The sequence below is a fragment of the Lepisosteus oculatus genome, chromosome 7, assembly GCF_040954835.1.
Source record: "Lepisosteus oculatus isolate fLepOcu1 chromosome 7, fLepOcu1.hap2, whole genome shotgun sequence".
Taxonomy (NCBI): domain Eukaryota; kingdom Metazoa; phylum Chordata; class Actinopteri; order Semionotiformes; family Lepisosteidae; genus Lepisosteus; species Lepisosteus oculatus.
In genome coordinates, this window is record NC_090702.1 from 48,736,908 (window position 1) to 48,762,121 (window position 25,214).

The 25,214-nt window shown below is 43.8% G+C and overlaps 1 protein-coding gene across 6 annotated transcripts in view; it reads left to right on the forward strand.

Moving 5' to 3' along the window:
- plxnb2b (plexin b2b) overlaps window positions 1–22,915 on the forward strand; it is a 111,845-nt gene extending 88,930 nt beyond the window's left edge. For all 6 annotated transcript variants that reach the window (XM_015352205.2, XM_015352208.2, XM_015352207.2 and 3 more), the window contains exons 18-36: window positions 1,015–1,129; window positions 2,226–2,453; window positions 2,970–3,146; window positions 3,731–3,867; window positions 4,528–4,628; window positions 5,332–5,561; window positions 6,010–6,191; window positions 6,903–6,969; window positions 7,808–7,954; window positions 10,409–10,565; window positions 10,984–11,084; window positions 12,188–12,272; window positions 12,767–12,918; window positions 14,770–14,930; window positions 15,553–15,700; window positions 16,361–16,425; window positions 16,565–16,640; window positions 16,917–16,991; window positions 17,302–22,915. In XM_015352205.2, the coding sequence (XP_015207691.2) occupies window positions 1,015–1,129; window positions 2,226–2,453; window positions 2,970–3,146; window positions 3,731–3,867; window positions 4,528–4,628; window positions 5,332–5,561; window positions 6,010–6,191; window positions 6,903–6,969; window positions 7,808–7,954; window positions 10,409–10,565; window positions 10,984–11,084; window positions 12,188–12,272; window positions 12,767–12,918; window positions 14,770–14,930; window positions 15,553–15,700; window positions 16,361–16,425; window positions 16,565–16,640; window positions 16,917–16,991; window positions 17,302–17,406 (2,509 nt within the window). In that variant the 3' untranslated portion in view covers window positions 17,407–22,915. The remainder of the gene's footprint in view (window positions 1–1,014; window positions 1,130–2,225; window positions 2,454–2,969; window positions 3,147–3,730; window positions 3,868–4,527; window positions 4,629–5,331; window positions 5,562–6,009; window positions 6,192–6,902; window positions 6,970–7,807; window positions 7,955–10,408; window positions 10,566–10,983; window positions 11,085–12,187; window positions 12,273–12,766; window positions 12,919–14,769; window positions 14,931–15,552; window positions 15,701–16,360; window positions 16,426–16,564; window positions 16,641–16,916; window positions 16,992–17,301) is intronic.
- The last annotated feature ends 2,299 nt before the right edge of the window (window positions 22,916–25,214 follow it).

A 25,214-nucleotide genomic window follows, 5' to 3' on the forward strand; every position in this document is an offset into this window, starting at 1 on the left:
TAGCAGCCATTCACTGAGTGATCCATAGTCGTAGCAAAGCAAGATGTTGCAGTGCAGATCAGTGCAGTTCTGAAGTTTAAAGGTTTTTAATTGAATGATCTAATGAAGAAAGTAGACTCAAATGTCTACTCTGCTCTAACATACGGGCTTTTTGATCAGCCAACCTCTTGTGTTACCATTAATGTCAAGACGGAACATGTATCTAAACACATAATGTAACGGTATAGGGATATTTTAATAAACACAGAATACATATTCCGTATTCGTAATCTCAGACTCTCTTTTCAGTCAGCTAAACTAGTATTGCCAGCATCAAATCACAGATGTGCTGCCTGTTTTACTAACATAAAGGAACTGACTGAACTCTACAGCAGAGACCTGCCAGCTTGAAGAGAAAGCATTAGTAATTGATATATTGGCATACAAATCTTTTTGTTCTATTAACATGTTTTTCAATTATAGTAACTGCAGCAGACGCTGCAGCATTTAAGGCGCATTGAGCGACCAACAGTCCCTCTAGGGTCTTGGGTCCACAAATTATAATGTCCCAACAAGTAGCTGCAGACCTCTTCAGAACCACCATTAGCACGTGTCTGCAATTTCATAATAGCAAATGCAACAACGACAGGACCCGTTTCCGAATTCCACGGCCAGTGGCACCCGCGCGTAACGGACAGATCAGGGGTCACGTCTTCGTGATGAGCTGCAAAACCTCACCCATAGTTTGCGTGACACTGGTGACCCCAACTTCCACCCCTTCCCTGTCTCCATGGGCGATAGGACTGGGAGTGAAGTGCACACACACTGTCATGCTCATCAGAATCTCATCTGCGGGGGGGGTATCCGGGTTTCTAAACCTTTAGTTCAAGACAGGGGCCAAATGGTCATTTTTGGCATTTATTTTTTTGTGCTTTCTGTTGTATTTTATTACTTGTTTTTTGGAGGGGGAGAACTTTTTGTCCCAAACCAGAAGTCAGGCTGGAGTGTGATAATTGTCACCTTCTTGTTCTGTAGTGGAGGGAGGAACATCTCTGTGTTTGGCCGTGGGTTCGATTTGGTACAGCAGGCTGTGATGAGAGTGGTGCCGTCAAGCATGAAGAATACCGATTCAGATTCCAATAACCAAACGGTAAGGGGCTTGAGTCCCGTCCTTTTCTCTTTCCCTCCCTAACCTTTCCTGTTAAAAAAGTGCACAGTTGCACTTCCAGGACCCAATGTACTCGGACATCCTGTAACGAACTTTAGAGCAGTGCTGTCCAGTCCTGGTCCTGGAGGGAGCTCTGTGTCTACAGCAGGGGTGTCCAGTCCTCGTCCTGGAGGGAATGCTGTGTCTACAGCAGGGCTGTCCAGTCCTGGTCCCGGAGAGGGCATTATAACTTCAGCATTTTCAGATCTGTTAAAGCAGCAGTCCCTGAAGAGAAGAGAGACATTATTAAACTGCAAAGGAACAACTAATAGGTTTATTCCATGCTGAAAAAGAAGAAAAGAAGAAGAAAGAAAATGCAACGTTTCGGCCGTGTAGCCTTCTTCAGGTGTGAGGGCATTATTAAACTGGTCCAGTAGGGCCAGTAACTAGCTGGTTACTGAGTTGAGCTGGAGCGATACTTTTGTCCCCTCCAGGACAAGGACTGGACAGTGATGTTTTTGCTCTGTGCAGCCCTCTTGATGTGCACAGCTGGGGATTGATAGTAGTCTGACATTAATGCTTAATCATTTCAGCTGCCTATCTTTAGTTTTGTGTAAGCAGGTGCAAACCTCAGTGTCTGCTAAAAAAACAAAAATTGTACTGCTTGACAAAACAATCCGCTGTGGGATATACAGACTGGGTTGAGCTGGTATCATCTCCTCTTGGATAAAGGGACATAAAGCTGTCTTTGCTTTTTTCCAAAAATCGAGATATGGGAAAAATGTTCTGTCGAGTTTCTCATTTTATAACCCCTCACTTGTTTTTTGATCTCCTTTCTTCTCACTTGAGTACAGAGTGTTTCCTTCCTGCTTTATTGTGGCATTTGTGGTATTCTGTTTCTGCTAGTCTTACTGTACATTCCAGCAGCAAATGGTAATACAATACTGTACATTCCAAGTACTAATTGTGGGCAAGTGAGATTTCAAGGCTTTTCACCTCTGGGTTTGTGAAGACATAGGCAGCAGATATACAGGCAGTCAGCTGGTGGTGGAAAGGTGGTGCTGCAGTGCTGTGCGTCAGCAGTTGCCTTGTCCTGCAGTTTCACGAGCCAGCTCATTGGAAGAACGACACCGTGATCGAGTTCCGCTCCCCGGCAGTCAGCAACAAGTACGAGAATGACGACCTCAACACCTTCATCATCCTGGACAACCTGGAGGTGGACCTGAAGGACATCAAGACCGATGCGAAGTTCGAGTACCACTCCGACCCCACGTTCCAGAACCTCACGCAGACCACCATCTCTGACAACGGCGCCATTTCTGTCAAAGTAAGTGCCAGCGCCTCTCTGGAAAGACCTTTGATAAGCATCTGCAAACCGTTTCAAAAGTCTTCATTTTTAAAAGGTCCCTTGCTAATATGGCAAACTTGCATATAGCTCTTTGCCCGTTGGTATTAATGCCAAAGATTGCACATTTAATGTCCTTGTTTTTCCAACTCACTCATTCTCTTCTGTTGTGAAGAGAGTTTGCATCTCTTTTTACTTTTGCCTTTGAATGTTTCTAATTCATGCTAAGGCCTTGAAGTAAAGTGCTAAAAAGGGTATCAGCCCCTCCCTTTTTAATGCTTTGTCACTGTGGTGTGTATTTGTGCCTCAAAGGTGTGCTAGGTGTGAATATGCACTGTAAACATGGCCTTCAAGACCATAAAACTTGCATTGAAACTGAATAGCACAAATGGGTGTTCATTTCAGGGATGGGGTGTGGGCATGCATTATCAGTAGCAATGTTATTGCGATTAGCTGCACTGTAATACTGACACCACAACCTATGCCTTTTCCCCACAGGGCAAAGGTTTTAAAAAAGCCATGACCAAGAAGGAGGTCGAGGCGTTTGTGGGAGATAAGGCCTGTAAGGTGACAAGCCTTGAAGATGACATGATTTACCTGAACCCTCCCACGGAGCGGCCCACAGCCCAGTTCAGGCGCCCCAAGAGAGACACCAGCTCCAACCTGGACCTTTTAGTGAGTGTTGAAGCTCTGGGGGAAGTCTGAGATCACTACATCTCTGAGATGTGCTGCCCCTTATGAGCGACAGCAGTGTAAAACGAAGAAATCCAGCAGCAGTGAACCTCACTATGAAGGAAACATGCATTCTTATATGCGTTTTCAAATTGGGGTGATGTTATTGGTGGAGTGCCACAGGGACCTGCATTAGGACCACCACTCTTGCTAATTTATACCAGTGATTCATTTTCTAAGACGGCTAACAAGGTAAAATGCAGAAAAGCACAGAAGGATTGACACTCTGTAAATACTACAAAGGCAATTAAATTTTATTTATTTTTTTTAGATTTATTCAGAGTTCAAGGCAAACAACAACAACTACAGATCATGTGAAAAGGTTACGAACTGTTACATGCAGGTAGTGAAAGGTTATCCATAACATAGGAAACGCTAAGCTTGAAGAACCCATCTATGGAACAAACCCTGGTGGTTGTGCTAACAGATCCGTTTCATCCTGGAATGGTTTATCACACCCTAGGCCGATAGAGATCCTGCTCCTATCCCATGTCAGTTACACGTTTACTCTCAATCTGCTCTTTCAGATAAAGTTTGGAAACGGAGAGTGGGTGGTGGGTAAGGTCAGCTATGAAACAAAAGACCAGGTTCCCCTGCACATCATCATCCCCGTGGTGATAATCCCAATGTTGGCCATCATCGCGGTCTCCATTTACTGCTACAGGTAAAAAGCATCTCCTCCCGTACACTCACATGGTCAGCAGCAGTGACCACACCCTTCCCATCCGGAACTACTGACTGACTCATCCACCAGACAGGAGACTGCTCCCTCTAATCGCTGCTTGGTCGTAGAATCAGCCTTCGTCGTTGTACTGTGCCCGAGACTAGATGGTGTACCCCAAAGATAAATAATAATAATTATAATAATTGCTAACACTTAAATAGCGCTTTTCTGGACACTCCACTCAAAGCGCTTTACAGGTAATGGGGATCCCCTCCACCACCACCAATGTGTGGAAGTTTCTCAGTGTTACCGTGACAGCCTTCTTGAATCAAAACCAGATTTTGTATTAAAGACCCAACAGAGACGCTAATTCCATGTCTCTTGAAACAAAATGTTGCATGAATCAAACAAATAGTGAGTAATTAAGGTACAGGGGGATGTAAAAGAAAAAGTAAGTGGTCCCCTAGTTTCATGACTTCCGTTAAGGGGGATCAAGTAATAAGGTAGGTCTTGAGGGTTGAGGTTGGAAGGCCCCACCCTATAGAAAGATCAGGAGCGTTGTGCGTTTGGTCTTCACCCTGCAGACCACAACCTAAGGGAGTCTCTGCGATTCCTGCGTGTGCGCGTGTCTCTGCCTGACCCTGTTCCCGCGTGTTGCAGGCGGAAGAGCCAGGAGGCCGAGCGGGAGTACGAGAAGGTGAAACACCAGCTGGAGAGTCTGGAGGAGAGCGTGCGAGACCGCTGCAAGAAGGAGTTCACAGGTCGGGGGGGCTGCTGTTCAATGAAGCCTCTCACTTGCGCACAACATATTTCTCTCGATGCCCATTGATCTCTTTTCTCAGACGAGCTCTTGAAGCGTTTGGGATGAAGTTCAGGCTTAATGTTGAGGTGCAGCTGTGGAATCTGTATAATTCAGCAGTGATTCCACACCTTAGAGTACCTTAACCCCAGTGTGGCTGTTTAAATCTCTGCCCTGATCTCTTGTCGCTGCCCATTTTACTGAAGATAAAGCTGTTTGAAAGGAAGTGTGCTTGTGCAGGATATTCAGCAACAACAAAACAAGCTTTGCTTCCGCAGGCTTCATGATGCTCTTAGATTGCTTTGTGTCAGTTAAGCACGGTCCCATGTCACACAACCAGTCATGGTGATGATAACTTTCCTATCTTGATCTGTTTTTTTTGTTGAAGACTGTTTTTAATTTGGTTCTCAGCCATAATTGAAAGTCTGATTTGAGTTTAAAATTAAATGAAGGGCACGTAAGCACTGCTTTCCACTCTGTGTGTACTGTGTCTGCCTCAGAACTGTAGCGTTCCTTCTAAATATTTGAGCTGCAGTGGAACTGTAGGGTTCTTTCTAAATATTTTCAGGAACAGCAGTTCCTGGATTTGGCAGGAAGTTAATCTCACTTTCCCACCTCCCTGAATCCTGTGATGAACCAAAGTCTGTGTTGGTTTGATTTGACAGACTTGATGATCGAGATGGAGGACCACACCAGCGAGCTCAACGAGGCGCGAATCCCCTTCCTCGACTATAAGACTTACACCGATCGCGTTTTCTTCCTGCCCTCCAAGGACGGGGCAAATGATGTGATGATCACGGGCAAGCTGGACATTCCTGAAGCTCGACGAGCCACTGTGGAGCAGGCTCTCAACCAGTTCTCCAACCTGCTCAACAGCAAGCCCTTCCTCATTAATGTATGCAAACCGACACCAGTCATGCTCAAAGGCCTGTCACTCACTGTGCCTGTTTAGCTTCTGTGTGCTGTCCCTGCCTCTGTGTCCACTGTGCCCTCTCGGTGTGTGTACTGTCCCTGCCTCTGTGTCCACTGTGCCCTCTCGGTGTGTGTACTGTCCCTGCCTCTGTGTCCACTGTGCGTGCGCTCAGTTTGTGTGTATTGTCCCTGCCTCTGTGTCCACTGTTGGGGCTCAGTGTATGTGTACTGTCCCTGCCTTTGTGTCCACTGTTGGGGCTCAGTGTATGTGTACTGTCCCTGCCTCTGTGTCCACTGTGGGGGCTCAGTGTGTGTGTATTGTGCTGGTCACTCAGTGTGCACTGTCCTATCTAGCATAGTGGTAGTAGTCCAGTGAAGATCATTCAAGTTTTGTTTCTAATGATACCTGTGTTTCCTGTCCCGGTGAGTAGTTTATCCGCACGCTGGAGGGTCGTCCTGATTTCAACGCCCGAGCGAGAGGCTATTTTGCCTCCCTGCTGACAGTGGCCCTGCACGGCAAGCTGGAGTACTACACGGACATCATGAGGACGCTGCTGCTGGAGCTCATGGAGCAGTATGTGCACAGCAAGAACCCCAAGCTCATGCTGCGCAGGTAAGCAGTCGTGCAGCAAGAGTTCTCCCACTCCACTCGCACACCAGCAAGTGTCAGTCAGAGATATCGTAGCATCAAAGGTCCTCAGATACTTCAAGGTGTTGACCCAGTCAACCCAGCGACTCTACAGCAGTCAGCAGTGAAACTCAAGCTGGGGCACACAAGTCGAAACTCATTGAAGGCCATTTAAAACCAAGAACTGGGGGCACTTCTTTACACAAAGAGTGGTGGGAGTGGGGAACAAGTTGTTGAACCTGATGCCCTGGCTTCTTGCAATTAACAGCTGGAGGAGATTCTTGGGACGTTAAACCACTAACTACCAAACGGGCTAGATGGGCCGGATGTCCTCTTGTTTATCACTGTTCTTGTGAAGTTAGTCCTGTGTGTTTTGGCAGTGGTTGCGAGGGCCAAGGACGGTGCTACAGTCATAGTGATTTTACATTTTCCATGTCAGTGTGGAAGGAACCTCTTTTTGTTCTCTTGCAGGAGCCTCTGCTGATGTTATGGTGTTGTTTAATGAATTTAAGAGGAGTACAGTGGGACTGTACAGACAACCAGCATGTTTACTTTCATACTGAGAAAATGGCATTTTGTGTCCTATACATGGTCAGGTTTTGTCAGGAAACATGCATCCTGGAGACACTGCAGTAAGTCCTTGTGGTAACCTTATTGTGGTTATGGTTCTATCTTTTCTGTTCCTTCTGTCTCCAGGTCTGAAACAGTGGTGGAGAGAATGCTTTGCAACTGGATGTCCATCTGTCTTTACCAGTTTCTCAAGGTAAGGGGTTTGGAGTTTCTCAGTACAGGCCTCGCTTCAAGCCTGTTGCACAAACAAGGACTGACCTGTGATTTTCCTGAGGTCTTAACAAAATGATTATAGTAATATTTGCAAAGCAAATTCAGTCTGCATAACTTGCATTTCAGCTTTGTGAATAAAAGGAGTTTTATTTTTTAAAAGTCATTTTTCAAACTCGATCCCAATGGATTCCAAAGCACCTTTAGGAAACCCACTTTATCCTATCTGAACTGTTGCACCCATTCCAACTGTAGGCCAGCAGTTCCACGGCACAGCACACCAGCTGGAGAAGTAACCCGTTGCTTTAGCAGTTAATCGAAGAGGGATCTTTAAGTGCAAACCCAAAGTGAAATTTAGTCAGGACACCAGGGTTAACACCCCTGCACTTAGGAACAGTGTCATGGCATCTGAATGACCACAAGCTCATCCTGAAGTCAGGATCTTCATTTAGTGTCTCATCTAAAGGGCATCACTTCCCACAGCAGTGTCCTTGGTCATTATTCTAAATCAATGGTTTGGTTTGACTCTGGTCCAGAGGGAATAGCGCCACCTACTGTTTCAGAATCGCCGCTCATGGCCACCTGGTTTTTCTTTGAGGTCTCCGACCCCAGCACTACCCTCTCCCAGCCTTCCTCAGTTTCTGAGATCTGACAATTTGAGGCCACAAGGCGTTGGGTTTGTAGTTCGCGCCATAAACGTTCCCGACGGAAACGGTCATCTCCGTCGCGCGTGCTTCCCGCGGAGCGAGATCAGATAGACGGGACGATGAGCGCGTGTCTGCACCAGCGTCAGCCAGGCTGTTGTGCGTTTGTGTGCGCAGGACTCGGTAGGCGAGCCGCTGTACAAGCTCTTCAAGGCCATCAAGCACCAGGTGGAGAAGGGCCCGGTGGACGCGGTGATGAAGAAGGCCAAGTACACTCTGAACGACACGGGGCTGCTGGGGGACGACGTGGAGTACGCGACCCTGGTGAGTCCGCCTCCCCCCGCGCGGCGAACCAGACTAGACGCATGTGCATGCCCGCGAACAAACCAATACTGTTCCTTTGTCCTGTGTGTAATGTCTGCGTGTCTCCTGACTTCCTGTGAGGTCTGGCCTAGATGACACACACGTGTTTATACAGTACACGCACATACATGGGTAAAAAGTTTGTTTACCCTAAGGAATTATATGGATTTCTGCATGAATGGCTCCTAAATGTGATCCGATTTTCGTCTAAGTCATAATAATAAATAAAGACTTATTTAAGTCTTAAATGTATTTAAACAAAGTCTTATTTAACAAACAACACACATCATTTTACATTCCCATATCTTGTTTTAACAAATGGTTTAAACAATCAAGGTCATTGATGGGAAAAAGTACGTGAACCTCTAGGATAATGACATCTTGAAAAGCTGGGTATCAATGAGTCAGGTGTTCCAATCAATTCAGGTGTGGGTTTTGACCTGCCATATAAAAAATCACACAATTATGGTTACCAGCTCTTCACAACAGAATTCTGTTGAAGTGCAATACAGCCCGATCAAAAGAGATTTCGGAGGACCTGAGGAAGAAGAGTTGTTGAAGCTCATTAGACTGGAAAGGGTTACAACAGGATTTCTAAAGACTTGGGCCTCCATCAGTCCACAGTCAGGCAGATAGTTTACAAATGGAAGAAATTGTTACTCTCCCTAGGAGTGGGTGTCCTACAAAGATCAGTGCAAGGGCATGCCCACACAATCCTCAAACAGGTGACAAGAAAACCCCAGGGTGACAGCTAAGGATCTGCAGATCTCTTGCACTTTCCAACGTCTGTGTTCATGAGTCCACCATGAAAAAAACACTGAACAAGTGTGGTGTTCATGGGAGGTTACCACGGAAGAAACCACTGCTCTTCAAAATACATTGCTGCCCGTCTCAAGTTTCCTAAAGACCACCTGGATGTTCCACAGCACTGCTGGAACAATGCTCTGTGGAAAGAAGAGGCAAAAGGTTAACTTTTTTGTAAATGTACACAGTGTTATGTTAGGAGTAAACAAAACTCTGCATACCAAAACCACATCCCAGCTGTGAAGCGTGGTGGAGGGAGTATAGTGGTGTGGGGCTGCTTTGCTGCCTCAGGGCCTGAATGGCTTGTAATCCTTGAGGGACCAATGAATTCCAAGTAGTATCAGGAAATCCTACAGCAGAATGTCAGGGCATCTGTCTGTGATCTAAAACTCAAAGGAAGTTGGGTCATGCAACATGACAATGATCCAAAACACAGGAGTAGATCAACAATAGAGTGGCTCAAACAGAAGACATTCCGTATTTTAGAATGGTCAAGTCGGAGTCCTGACCTCAATCCCATTGAAATGCTGTGGTGTGATCGCAAGACATCCCAAATATATACATGACCTGAAACAGTTTTGTTTAGAGGAATGGGCCAAAATACCTCCTAACTGCTGAGCAGGTCTGATCTACAGCTACAGAAAGCGTTTGGTTGAGGTTATTGCAAATAAAGGAAGTTCCACTAGTTACTAAATATAAGGGTTCACATACATTTTTCCATAAATGACCCGGATTGTTTAAACCTTTTGTTCAATAAAGATATGGCAATGTAAAATGTTGTGTGTTGTTTGTTAAATAAGACTGTCTTTCTTTATTATTATGACTTAGGTGAAGATCAGATCACATTTTAGGAGCCATTCATGTAGAAATCCATATAATTCCTTAGGGTTCACAAACTTTTTCTCACAACTGTATATATTCACCTATGTGTCTTTTGCGTTGTTATTGCCAGTTCATCTGTCTTCTTTGTACTCTGTTATGCAATCTTATTGTCTTGTCCTAGGGTTTTAGACTCTGATTCTAAGTTGAAATGGAGTCTCACCCTGGTCATTAGGGGAGCCAGAAGCAGGGTTTTGAGTTTATATCCCAGCAAGCAGTTTTGCTCTTGGAAGTCAGTGTTTATGACTCAGTTCTGAGCTGTTTCTAACACTCTGAACTTTTCTCTAATCTATGTTTCTCTGTATAGCACAGCTTTTGCTTCTGTAAGAAATCTAGAGACCTTTTTTGGAATATTTTTGCTTAAACTTTCATGATGGAGCTGGGTACCACATGCAGCTTAATGACAGTGAGCCTATAAGCATGTACCTTCTGACAGAAACATGCTCATACAAGTTTAAATTCCCACACGTTTGAAGTCTACAATTTCAGTCACATGGAGTTTCTAGAAATACTGCCTTGTATCTTGTGAGAACGTTTTATTTCTCCACCATAGTAGTTGGTTATCATTTCTGCTGTGCTTAAAGAACCTTTTTTTGTCTCCAGCTACCGACAGTTAGCTTTTCCAGTACAATACAAGTTGTATGCAACACTCCAGGTGAAAATACTGCATATACACTACCTGTATAGTAGACATAGAGTTGTCCTGTGGCCCAATTGCATTGTTTCCCTCAGACCCTGCAGGTACTGGTGCATGGAGAGGGCCCGGATGTCACGCTGGTGAAGGTGCTGAACTGTGACACCATCTCTCAGGTCAAGGAGAAGATCATCGACCAGGTCTACAGGAACCTGCCCTACTCACAGAGGCCCAAGGTGGACAGTGTGGCTCTGGGTAAGAAGCCTGCCTACCTCACAGCCCAGCCTTGGGGAACTACTCTTGGGTGAAGCAAACACCCTCTTTTAACAGACTGCAAAGCAAAAATAAAAGTACAGCACAGCGTGTTTTAAAGTGCTTATTTGTATCTTGCAAACCAGATTTCTGTAGACTGAAAAGGAAAAATAAAAGTACAGCACAGCGTGTTTTTAAAGTGCCAGTTGTGTCTTGCAAACCAGATTTCTGCACAATATCGTAACGATGGACCATTTAATCCTGTAAAACTTTAAAAATGACAAAACACTGTAGCATTTAATCATGCAAATCTTTCCCGTTTTAAAAAATGATCAAGGGAGTTTAAATGTCTTTTTGCAGAGTTTTGGTGCTAAGGTTGCGAACTGAGTGTTTGATGTGTTTATCCTGCTCTTGTCTGCAGAGTGGCGCCCTGGTTCCACGGGCCAGATTCTGTCCGACCTTGATTTGACCTCCCAGAAGGAGGGCCGGTGGAAACGAATGAACACGCTGGCACACTATAACGTGAGTTCGGCTGCACTTCATTACTGTAATAATTAAGGCAGCAGCCATATCACCCTGCACCTCCCAACTGGCAGCTCACTTAAGCTCAGCAGGTGTGAGCCTGGTCAGTACCTGGATGGGAGACTCCTGGGAAAGCTAAGGTTGCTGCTGGACGAGGTGTTAGTGGGGTCAGCAGGGGGTGCTCACCCTGCGGTATGTGTGGGTCCTAATGCCCCAGTATAGTGATGGGGACACTATACTGTAAACAGGCACCATCCTTTGGATGAGACGTAAAACCAAGCTCCTGACTCTCTGTGGTCATTAAAAATCCCAGGGCGTTTCTCGAAAAGAGTAGGAGTATGTAACCCTGGCGTCCTGGCCAAATTTCCCAGTACGTGGTGAGGATACTGATGCAGTGTGGCTGCCGACGCATCATCCAGGTGGGGCTGCACTCTGGTGGTGGTGGAGGGGAGCCCCCATTACCTGTAAAGCGCTTTGAGTGGAGTGTCCAGAAAAGTGCTATATAAGTGTAAGCAATTATTATTATAATAATAAAGCAGTTGCCTTCACTGACCTGGTTATGCGTCAGTGGTAGGGCAATTTTACGGCAATTAACTGGAACATTGGAGCGCAGAAACTTGCTCAGGGGTGCAACTATATAACCGCAGCACCCACTTGGGATTTGAGCCAATACCCTCTGGCCCATACTCTAGGACCTCAAGCAGCACTTACACAAAGGCTCTGAAGCGTTTCTCCAGCAACAAACAGTAGAAGAGCTGATAATTAGTTGAATACAAAACCTACTGTAGGCAAACAGGAAATTAAGAGACTACTCAAGAATATGAATTGAGTAAATGAGAAATGAGGTATGAGTAAAACAGGTTTTATCTCTAACAATATAAATCTAATTGAAAACCCCTTTCAATTAGCACTAGTTTAGAGATTTATAAAACCACGCATTCAAGGTCATTAATTCCACATTCTTAGTTAACATTACAAGATAAAATTTATATCAGTGACGATCACAGCGATTCTATTTTTAGATTTTATTCTTTCTCTTCAGGTGCCTTCTAAACCGGACAGCTTTTCACCCGTGCGTTCACCGGTGCTTCTGTCTCTTTCAGGTCCGAGATAACGCCATCCTGGTTCTGTCCAGAGTCCTGCACCCCCAGCAGCCTGACGAACAGCACCAGGACAACCACGAGGAGCGTGAGTAGCACAGACAGAGGGCGGCGTCTGCAGACTCACCCCTCACAGCTGTCATGACCAAGCTACACAGAACAGCTCTGAGGATGAATTACTTAAAAAATTCATCGCTTTTTTTTCCCCCCCTGGAATAAAAGCTTGTGTCTGCTCCCGGTGAATTAGATGTTTCCAAATCTCCACTTTCAGACCCTCTTGATCTATAATGCCTAAAAACTGCTAACTAGCAAATGTCAGGTATTTACCTCCTTAGCTTTATAATTTATCAGAAAGCGTAAGGCCGGTTTTTGGATTTTGAAGCTATAATTATAGTAATCATAATATAATATTCTATTTATAATAATATAATTATAAACTAATTATATAATATTTAGTTATATCACTGTAATTTCGAATGTAAAGGCCTCCTGCTTGCTAGAAAACGCTTTTTTTGTAGCCTGGTTAGAAAGGGGCCTTGCTCAGGACGTCCCGCTGAGGGTTGCTGCTCCCTGTCCCGGCAGGTAACGCTCTGCTGGAGGACGACAAGGTGTTCCACCTGGTGCGCCCCGCGGACGAGCTGGACGACGCCAAGTCCAAGCGGGGCAGCATGAAGGACAAAGCCATGACGAAGGCCATCACCGAGATCTACCTGACCAGGCTGCTCTCCGTCAAGGTAAGCCGGGGGCTGGCTGCGCCGTGTACCGGACCGAACGGCGCCGAGGTTGAAAACAAAAACATTCTGCTGTGGGGGGAGGAAAAAAATCCGGTATACTGTATGGGAAAAGACAATGTCGCATCTCTGCACCGATTCAGATATTCTATGACTTAGTGATCCAGTTGGGGAGATTTTACAGGAGAACTCTAGACTTAAAGGAGCAGTGCTGTCCCAATTTCTTAAAGCAGTTATTTCATCTTGGTAACAGATTTATTGGCGATGTAGAAAAAATGTACAAATGTAAAAATAAGCACAAGATCGTGAACTTGGTGAAAATACCGTAAGTCACAAACCCCTGGTCTCACCCAGGGACGAGAGCTAGAGTTCTCGAGAACTGCGACGTGAAGCAGCCCTTCCTGCTCACTAGTCACTGTAATGACTGATGTCATGTGATGTACAAGTGAACAAGTACAGTTTGTGTAGAGGGTATTTCACCACAGAAAAGTTCCAACGTGATCTGCATGCAGAGTTAAGTAGTATTTATCCACAAAACCGTCTTGAAGTTGAGAGCTATAAAGTTTCTATTGGATTAGAAGAGCTCTATTCACAAACCTGCTTGTTCATAATGTCACAGGGCCGCTTCACCCAACTGGAAGTTTTGTGGCCTCGTTCTGAATCACTGGTCATGGTGCTGCACATACCTTGAAATGTCTTCTATCTTCTGGTGTAAATTGGAGGTTTTACAAGTTACTGTGCACATTTTACTGTTATTGTGGTTTGAAATGCACTCGTCAATGCTGATTCTTTCTAACCCCAAAATATAAAAATAGCGCTGCAGTTCCCCTTTAAAATGTTTTAGGAATAACTTTTATCCTCCTTTGGATGAATGTCAACAGACCTCAGCAGAAGACTACTGGAACTGCCAGATATATTCTTTTTAAATAAGCATTTGTCTGCCATTAAACAGCACAGTGCCTTATTACATGACTGTGAAATAAAGATAACCCTGTAATAAGAAAAAACTACATTTTGCTGTAGAAATCACAAGAGGGAGTCTGTTTTATTTCCTTGATAAATACAGTTGCATTTCCCTTAGTTTTACAATAGAGGCTCTTCTTGACTCTGGTGTCCTGATTTAAAATAATCAAGACTGCAGCCACCTGAGAAGCTTATCCAGTAGCTGGCTCTGCTGCCCTCAGGTTCTAAACAGAGGCGACTGTGTCCCAGGCAGTGGTGCAGCTATCTACAAGTTAATAATAATAATCCTTACACTTAAATAGCGCTTTTCTGGACACTCCACTCAAAGCTCTTTACAGGTGATGGGGGGCTCCCCTCCACCACCACCAGTGTGCAGCCCCACCTGGATGATGCAACAGCAGCCAAAGTGTGCCAGTACGCTCACCACACATCAGGGAGGAGAACAAAATGAACCAAATAATAATGAATGGGGATTATTAGGAGGCCATGACCGGTAAAGGCCAATAGGAAATTTGGCCAAGACACCTGGGAAACACCCTGAGATTTTTAATGACCACAGGGAGTCAGGACCTCGGTTTTACGGCTCATCCGAAGGACGGCACCTGTTTACAGTATAGTGTCCCCGTCACTAAACTGGGGCATTAGGACCAACACAGACTGCAGGGGGAGCGCCCCCTGCTGGCCCCACTAACACCTTAGTTTTTCCTTGAGGTCCCCCTCCAGGTGCTGGCCAGGCTCACACCTGCACACCTGCTGGGCTTCAGTGAGCTGCAGGGCGACACGGCTGCTGGCCAGCAGGTTCCTGTGCAGGTCCCAGCGGGGGCGGCGGGTGGAGTCTGCTCCAGTCCAGTCCAGCGAGCAGAGCTCAGAGTCTGCGCTTTGCGTTCTCAGGGCACACTCCAGCAGTTCGTGGACGACTTCTTCCGCAGCGTGCTGTGCTCCGGCACCGTGGTGCCCCCTGCCGTCAAGTATTTCTTTGACTTCTTGGACGAGCAGGCGGAGAAGCACGAAAACGTAGATGAGGAGACCATCCACATCTGGAAAACAAACAGGTAGGAGCTGGGGGGTAGGGCAGTGCACGCTGGCACCAGGGTTGTTACACTAATGACAAGGAGTCTGTTCAGCTGGTATAATTCTTTCCACAAGGACCAGTTTGCTACAATATTGGTGGGACTGTAGCAATGGAATTTAATTTATAAACTAATAACTTCCGTAACCTTGTAATTTATCATGAAGTGTAAGAGGAAATGTGTCTGTTTTTGTATTTTGAAACGTTTAAATCTCCATTTCGGGCTTTTCCTTGTTTAAAATAACTGTTTGAAAAAATATTCAGTGAGTAATACTTGCACCTTGTTTGCCGATGCATTTTCCAGTAATAAACGCCTTGTACAGAACAGAAGAGTACGAAAAATCTGATCAGTTGATCAAGATAATTGAAATATCTCTATCAATAACAAATTCTGTGCAATATGAAAATAAAGTAATGTGCATGTGCTATGTAGAATGGGATTGGTACATGTGTAGGTATAGGTAGGTTGTCTGTTTGTTCCAGTGTGCTCCTGTGTTGCAGTGCAGTGAACGTCTGTACAGTTTTGTGACCGTGTGTAGTGCATCTCAGAGTGCTCCGAAACCCTGCCAGTGTGCATGTTGTCAGTGGGTCTTGTGTATCGACAGCCTGCCCCTGAGGTTCTGGGTGAACATCCTGAAAAACCCCCACTTCATATTCGACGTGCATGTGCATGAGGTGGTGGACGCCTCGCTGTCGGTCATCGCTCAGACTTTCATGGACGCCTGCACCAAAAGCGAGCACAAGCTGAGCAGGGTGAGACAGCTAGCCAGACACGTTAACTGGGGGGGATGCCTGAGCAGAGCGTGGGGCCCACTGCGTGTGGCCATCCTGTCTTCCTGAAGAGTTACTGTGGCATGTAACTGGAGCGATGGGTGGTCACTGATGTCTTTTGGTTTATGCATCACTGTGCTCCACAGTCAGTTCTCTGAAAGACCATGTAAGAACATAAGAACAGATACAAACCAGAGGGTGCCACTTGACCCATCTCGCCCATATGGTAGTTAGTAGTTAATTCATCCAAGGATCTCATCCAGCCGTTCCCTGAAAGAAGCCAGGGGGTTGGCTTTAACAGCACGGCTGGGCATCTTGTTCCATACTCCCACAACCCTTTAGGCAAAGACGTGCTGTAAGAATTGTTCAGACAAACAACAGTGTTAAGTGAACTGAATGACGGGGAATAAATCAGTTTGCATTTTTTCATGTTGAATTTAGGATGTGACAACGAACCGAATTGTCCTGAGTTGGATCTCGTTAAATAAGCTTAGTAGTGTTTGCTCCAATGAGCTAAGGTTGAGCAGGAGTTTGTTTTTCCAGGACTGTTTTACAACACTACACTGTTCTCGAGCGGTTAACCAGTCAGGAGGTTTTAGTCACCAAAGACAAAAAAAAAAAACCTTTCTTTTTTCATTTCAGGATTCACCAAGTAACAAGTTGCTCTATGCAAAGGAGATCTCCACATATAAAAAGATGGTCGATGAGTAAGTGTTTCCCATTTTGTGCATCACGTGGTCTTTTACTGGTCTGGATTGTGACTGGGCTGTGACTTGTGTCACGTTGCAGATTTGTGGTCTTTGCACAAATTAACTCTCCAGCCTCTTGTTTCTCTGTGCCTCACAGTTACTACAAGGGTATCCGCCAGATGGTGCCTGTCAGTGACCAGGACATGAATACGCACCTGGCAGAGGTGTCAAGGGTGAGCAGTACACCTTCAATAATGTATCACCCTCTAATTTGTTTTGCATGTATAGTACATCGTCCTACCCTCTGGGTGTGTTGTTCGTACTCTTAGCTTTGACGCTTTTGACACTTTTTTGTCTACAGCCTGGGAGCAGCTGTGCAAGTGTCCATTCGTGGGTTTTTTTACTTAAAGGCAGTCCTTTCCCCTTGATCTTCCAAGATGTTTGCAGATAGTTCCCCAGCACACGAGGCTCCCTGTCACCCAGCTAACTGGTTGTGGTTTGTTTCCCAGGCTCACACAGACCAACTGAACACGCAGGTGGCTCTGCATCAGCTGTACCAGTATGCGAGCAAGTACTACGATGGGGTAAGCAACTGCTGTTTGCTCCACGTGTTGTAAAATTGGGAGATTTTAAATGTTCAACAGTTTAGCCATGACCTTAGTTTGAATGATTTTCTTCACGGGGGGGGGATGCTTGTGTCCTAACCCAAATGATCTTTGAGTTCTTTGCATTTTCATAACATTCTTGACCTGAAAAATATTCTGAAAAGTGCTTTCTGGACAAAACGGACACAAAGGATTAGTTCAATTGAAAACCAATGGCTGTCGCTGGGGATTTGTACAGCAGTCTGTTGTGTTGTAGAATAATCCACTCTACTCTCTCTCCCTGCTGCAGATCATCAACTCCCTGGATGAGGACCCAGCCACACAGAATAAGCAGCTGACTCTGAGACTCCAGCAAATAGCAGCAGCTCTGGAAAACAAAGTCACGGATCTCTAACCTCGGTGTGGGGGAGTGGGTGGGCAGGGAAGCAGTATCGGCCGTACTCGCACTGCGGTTTCAATATTAATGGGGGCTTATTTCACTGGTCTAGATCCCTCTAGATAGGCTGGAGTCGTGCAATCAGTCTGTTCCAGTGGAGGAACCGAAGAACTAGAGAGACTCTGATTGTGACTATGTCTCTGTGCTGAAAGGCCACCTACATGGCGTCCTGACCGAAGCCAGTCTGAACATTGCAGACCTAAAACTGCAGCTGGCAATCTACAGAGATGGAATCCGTGGTTGATCAATTAAAATAGTTATTGGGGGGGGGCGGGGGGAAATATCCTATTAATGTTTTACCAGAAGAAAAAAAAATACTGCAAAGACTTATTGGGAGCATTTAAATATTTAAATTATGGTAAGCTGTCTTAATATGTATTTTCAGTTGCTTCACCATGGCTTTAAAATTGTTTTACTTTGATATGATTTCTGCTCCTTTGACTGATTATACAGTAGGTGACTTTATACTGTAACTGGTCAGATGGAAACTAATCGTTCCCGGGAAGCCCTCCTGGTGTATACAAGTTACAGTGCCCCCGTCACCATGACTAAGAGAAACACCTTAAATGCCGAAATCAAAGGAGAAATCGGTCAACACCTGATTGCACAAGGAGTCTGCTTCTCCTGGTACAGAAGTATGTTTTTTGCACATTTGGTCGTATCTGATGGAAAATTAGGAAAAAATATGACCACAACATTGAGAATTTCCGTAAGGTTTCTAATATCAGTATGACAGAGAATCCTGCTATTGATCTTGAAGACAGCTGACAGAATCAGGTTATTTTATTATCACAACTGAAAAAAATCATACCTGGTGATGCATTAGTGTCATGGTTTTGTGTGCCACTGATATGAAAGAGTGCTCAGAATGTTAAATGAAATAAGCCCTGCATTAACCACTGAATGTCCTATAATCAGATGTTCAATTTCTTCTTATGTAGAAAAAAAAGTATTATATATTTTTATGGCACAGTCTGTATTCAGGAAGCTTTTGTAAACTTGACTTGTTTTTAATGATAGCCACTGTCTCTAATGAATCTTGGTTCCCTGAGGTCAGCGTTATGAAGATCGAAGATCGAGGCTGGTTTCAGACCTCTCTGTACTTCCTGGGTCTGCCCATGTGTCCAGGGGGTCTCTGCTGCGATTAGCTTATTCGTCCCATTTTCCAATGTGGCCACACTTTGGAATAAATGAATTAAAGCAGCAGTCTACATTCACTGACCAATGTGGTCACTTGTGTCTGTATAAGCACAGGATAGGAGACACCTGGAGACCCATATAAAATTATAAATAAAAATTTTCCTTTTTTATTTCCTTTTCTGTATTGTCAGTCCTGTCACTGCTTTAGAGCCTTCAATAATGAAAGCACCCATGTGCACAGCATACATTGAGAAACATCCTTGTGTTTCTCTTACTATGTTACACTGTTGGACAATTACATGCTCTTGACTGAACCTCTTTTTGATGAAGGAACTAAAATCAAGAGTGCAATTTCAAGAACAGTAATCATGCTGTAAAATGCTTTTTGACCTAGCTTTTCAGCCCTTGACCAAACTGAAAACAGAGTGTAGTTTTTACTGCCGTTTGGGTGTGTTAGCTTTGACTCGTGTTTAATGTTGTATTTTCTACCAAAAACAAATGTTTTGGTCATGATCAAAACTAGAGTCTTGGACTGCATCAGGGGTCTTGGAATCTGGTTTTTGTTCAACCCAACTCTTAAGACTTGCAATCAGACTCTGAGGTGTTTCATAGTTAAGTGTACCTTTAATGGGATGAATCTTTTAATCAGCTGTTAGAAGGCCATAAGGAAAGTCCTGTATATGTCTGAGAAAATCATTAGTTTTTAATTGGCTACATAAGTTGGAACAAAAACCAAGAGAAGAGCGACTAGATGAAGACACTGGTTTTACAGTGTGTCTTCAGATTGCCACAGTTTAAGGCTGTAGAGAAAAGGCAGTCCTTCTCCTAGACGAAGAGATGCTTATAATTTAAGGAAACTGGAAACTTGCTGGAACCTAGAACCGGAGACAGGGAGCCCCAGTCCTGCTTGTTTAACAGCTTCTCCCAGCTACACAGGTGCTTCTGCGTGTCTAGAAAACCTGCAGACACACCAGGACACAGGATGAAAAAAAGCTTAACATATCAGAACATCAAATTCACATATTGCTTTTTAACCCAGCAGTTAAAATTAGGTATACCAACTCCGTCAAAACGCATGAGCAAGTGTAGACTTGCCATCATTTTGTTTGGGGATTATTTTCACCATTTACTTGGAATAGAGTTGTATTTCCTCCTGTTAAACATCGAGTTTCCCAAGTTGCATTAAATTATTTTTTGTGTGTAAATAGGATTGTGAGAGGGTGTTGTTTCAGACAGCGTGGGAGCTCTTGTATGAACTACATTCCCAAAATGCAGAATGGAGACTGATTGAATGGGCTGATTGTCAGTGCCTAAGTGACTGCACCAGTGGGAGAGATGAAAGGAACCGTAAAACAAGAGTGATGGAACTGACATGGTTCTGAGGGAACTTTCTAAAGCTTTCTGGGAAATGTAGTTCAGAAAAGAGCTGTCATCTTGTCTGAGCTTTCCATCCTCTCAAAGGGATATTCTGTTCTTACATCATTGTACAATAACAGAGTATTAGATTGCCCTGTAGGGCATGTGTCTTTTTTTAAAGTTTTAAAGCAACCACCTGTTCTCTGTAAACACGAGAGCTTCAGTCTTGGGTTGGTGAACAATATGTAACTCAGTCTCAGTGTATTTTTTACTGGCTGCAATCATTCCATCTCCCAAAGAAAATGACTAGGCCTTTAGATTCTTTCCAAGAATTTCAGATTTTCTGGGGTGTGAAGATAATCTGACCTGAAATGAAGAACCCCAAAGGAAACTCTCAGTTCAACTTCCCTTTTTCCGACAGTCTGTGGCTCATCTTTAACTTTGATTTCATTGGGATCTGTAGGTTTGTTTTTCTTATCAGTCTGTGCTAGTTTTTTTCTGCAAAATTTAAATTGAACAACCTAGTTAACGTGAACTAAATACATAATAAAACGGTACATTTTTTTTCTATTGAAAGTTTCAGAAAATAAGTTTTACTTGCATGAGCTGTCAGTACTGTTGATTGTGCTTGCCATCTGAGGCTCTGTTTTTAAATGTCTCGGCCTACAATGTTTACGGTCATACTTTATCATGATTATTCATGCATTTTTCTTGGTTGCACTTTAGAAATTTCACGCAATTGGCTGATCTTTGCTTTACTATTCAGTGATTGCAAGAAATCTAATCAAGTTAAATGGCATTTCATATGTTCACATACAAAGCATTTATTGGTTTTAAATCAGCTGTATATTGATTTAAATATATTTCCTCATAGATGTAGTTGCATATTTGTTTTTAACTTTGAATGTTTACAGGCATAATTCTCTGTGTATTTGAGGTCAATGCTTAATAATGGTGATGATGATGAAACCTTTTAACCAGATTGGTCAGTGGAGAGCATCTTGGCTTTTACAATGAGTAACTGGCAGGAGTTCTGTATACACCACTTTCGCACAGTTGACAAGACAGGGCAAGAACAGCAAATAATAGAATGAATAGGTATGGCGTTGCGGTGTTGACCGGAGACAAGTGTTGTTGGATTCCACTCGGATTGCGATTGACCGTAATATTGGGTCTTGCAGCTTGACGTGGACATCAATACCGCCTTTAGCCTTACTGCCGTCTGAAGTGTTCCGGGACGTTTGTCACTTTGTAAAGTTACAGAGAAATACCACTACAAAATCCACTGAACGTCTCGCACCGTGTAGATTTGTCAAAACTGAGCAGCAAAACCAGGACCTTCTAGTGCCTCTGGATGCTGCTTCCTCTTAGGAGAATGAGCTTTGAGGTGACATGTGGGCGATTCATATGTTCAAGTGTTTGGATCTGAAATTCATGGACTGAATACCATGAACCGTTTAACAAATATTCCAGTACTGACAGCTACATGCCAAGAGACTTGCATTCCTTGAGCCAAAATGTGCCTTAGTTTTAAGAATGCAGCAGTTTTGAAATTCTTAGATGTTCAATACGGCAAGGAGCACAATGTCCCAACATTCAGATTTTTGCTGCCACTGTTAATTGTGCCAATGTGTGTAAAGAGTGCATCAAGTGAAAACACAAGACACTACTTAATATGATTTTTATACAGTTTTAGGGGTTTTGTGTCGTTACGTCTCGGACTTTGGTAAGCCTGAAGTTTGTGGAGCAGCTTTATAGTAGTAAGAAATTATCTACTAACTTGTATAAAAATAATTGCTTGACTTCAACTGCAGTCTTTTTAAAAGAAAAATCAAAGTAGATAAGCGATACATGCAATTCCAGATTGTCCCTGTGGTGTTTTTTGATGTATAGAAGTTCTTGGTAACAGGCCGTTATTATTGAACTTGCACTGCGTATATGAAAATTGCTGTGTATCTGTACTCAACGATAAGAACTTTCTTTGCTGCTGTGCAGTTTTGTTTTCATTTAATATGACTTCTATCTATTGTAAAACTTGGCATAATGTATTTGAAATGTGTATCCAAATGAATTCTAGTCCTATGCATTGAATACCTGAGACTTTTATCAAAACCTTTTCCTCCTCTTGTAAATGTGAAGCAATAAAAGAAACTCTGACAAAGTTCAAACTGATTGTGATGTGTCTCATCATGAGGACCTTGAATAACTGAATGATTTTCTGCCTCCTAAGTGCATGTCCATCAGAAACTCATCAAGAAGGTCTGTAGGTGAATTAAGATTTGCTATAATGTTATAATGTTAAAACCAACCTCAGACTTGCACTTAGGACAAAGAAAATGTATAGTTATTAAAGCTCTCGTTGAAAGATTCCTAAAGCCTTAAGATTCATGTTCATATTTCTGAAGCTTAATAAGTCTCTCAAACACATTAAGGCAGTACAGTAATAATTTAGGACATGCAAGGTCTTTAAACTACAGCATCGTAAGACAGGATTCTACTGTTTTAGCTCTCTATAGCACCACTCTCACCTAAATGGATGGTCTTGAAAGACTTGTCTTCAGTTTCTTTTATTATTCCACAGTGATTCTGTGATTAAGCTCTGGATGGTGTTCTCGTGTACAGTACGTGATTTAGCTGTGGAGGGTTGGAGCTGGTGACATATCTGTATGTAGACGTCTGCTGTGTTTGTGACTGGCCATACCGATGTGATTATCCTCAAGTGTAAAAGCCAGCATCTTCCAAAAGCTCTGTGTCATCGCTGAAGTATGTGGCACTACACGTTATCCTGTACTCAGAACTGCATTTTCTTCATTTGGGAGACTCTTAAAGGCAAAACAAAGATGTACTTTTTTTTTTCCTTCGGCATGCAAACCACTTTAAGAGCTTCAGCGATGACCAGAAAGCTTTGTAAAACTATTCTCCTTAAACCACTAACTGCTTCTAAAAAAGGTCCAATAAAAATAAAACGGTTGCCCTGCCTCATCTTTCATCACACGCTACTGTGCTGCTCTGAGATTCTCGGAGATCACAACATACTGGGATAGGGAACTCAAAATGCATGGTTTATACTACTGGACATTCAACCGTCCAATACAAGGCTGTTGGGGGGCCTGTGAGTACAATTATTAGGATACCAATGGGCTCTGGAAATGTATAAATGTAGAGTGCTTCCAATTCCCAAAGTTTACTCTTCATACCTTCATGTCATTAAACAAAACGGTTTAATACTGAATTTTGTAAATCTGATGATTAAGGCACATTGTCCCTTTTGTTGTCACTAAGGTTTCCCATTATTGTCCTGGTTACAGTTTATTTTATTGTTAACTTTTTCCTTTTATTCATGTCTGGGATATACAGGAGTTGTTCGGCACTTCAAACAGAATCATGCTGCCATCCATATCTATCCTGTCTATCTTCTTTTGCTCTGTCCCATTCCTTCAGCCTGCTTCCCTGAAATGAACTTGAACTTGGACTTGAATCCAAGCTGTACAGTTTCAAAGTATACTTCCCAGATCCCTAATGGTTGTTTCACCTCTGCTTGGCTCCCTCTTCATTGCTTGAAAAGATGTACAGTACTCTTGTGAGAGCTGCGTCAAACTAAGACGGTTATTAACCATGTCATTTGGTTTCTGCTGCAGACAGTTCATCAGGATTTTCCCATTCTAATGGGGGGGAAGTTGAAGTCACCCATTAAAAACACTTCTTTTGCACATAAACTCTGATTTACATTACATAGCAATGAATTCTAATATCTGCATTTGGTGATCTGTAGCTGTTTTGTTTAACCAGTATGTCACCTCAGAGTATTGAAATTTTAGAAAAGTCACATGACAAGAATAAAAACTGAATTAAATGTTAATATTCATATTAGTTCTATGGATTAACCAAAGCGTTACACATCTGTTGTATACACGAGACTGTTCGAGTAAGAATCAAGTGTAGCGCAGGTTTACTTCTTCAAGTGTGACAGACACAAAATATGTGAAGGTGAACGAGACTGACCGAGCACAAGCCAGGATTAATGCCGGTGTGTTCCTTTGACCCTTTGAAAGCTGAGCACCCAATCTAACTACAAGAAGTATTTTGCAGTTTCTCCAGTTTGTTGAGAAAGGTCTGCAGCTGCTCAGTGCGTCTGTGTCCCTCGGCGCGTTAAAGCTGTATCCACATTTTCATCTGCCTCGCTCAGGGGCCACAAGCAGAAACTAGGTGGAGGTGGGAGGTCTATTTCTCCAAAGTGCCGGATAAACAGCTCTTAAAAACGAGAGAACACGGCCTTCTAACCAAGACTCCTAACAGGGTCCAAACCGTGAACCCGCGAGCTGACCAGCTGCCGTTATTGGATTCGCGCACCGGGCAGTGTGGCTACGTCACAACCGGCAGGGCGTGCCCTGTGACTGGCCCGTCACCCCTCTGCAGAATGACAGACAGGCACGCGTACGATCTGCCACACGCCCTCATCCTGTCAGGGTAGCTATGGATAACGGCTGCTATCGTTCATTCATTCAAAACGTCCGTAATTGACTGCCTGAACCCTCATCGTCACCCCCCGCCACTAAGACCAGCAGTGATGAAGTAACAACCCATTTTACATTAATTCCTGGCGTCCAGTACAGGACCACTGTGTTCTCAAATCTAATGACTCCACCAAAATGAAACTGAAAACGTGTTCTCAATTGACTAAAAATGATTATTTTCTCCCTCAAAAAACAGATTACCCTTTCCGACAACAGCATCAAAGAGGCTAAGGAATTTCTACGGCTGACGGCTCAACATCATCTTCCCTTTATAACTAACCTCATTAGATCTCTCAACTCTAAACTCGACCAGTTTCTCACTACAGAGAAGGATAAAAAACTCAGTCATCTTCTACAGAAGAAAACCATCAACACCCCAAACACCTTCACCAATCCTAACCTTGTTGTCACCATACCTTCTGACATTTCCCTTTCACAGGATGAGCGATCCCTCCTCAGCAAAGGGCTCAGTTTTGTACCAGTTCCCAGGAAGCTGGACATTCCCAGACCAATGTCGACCTTAACCGCTTTTACCGCAGGATCCGTCTCGGAGCACATTTTGCTGACGATTCCTCTTCACAGGCAGCTGATAACAACCCAGTTATTGATGTCATTAACAACATTAATCCCAAACAGAGCTGTTGGACTCCCCCCTCTGGCCGTTTTCCACCAGTCGATTATTTCATTAACCAATGCACCAATCAAGCTCCCAAGACACTCTCTATACCCAGTAAACACAGGTCCAACCTCACCCAA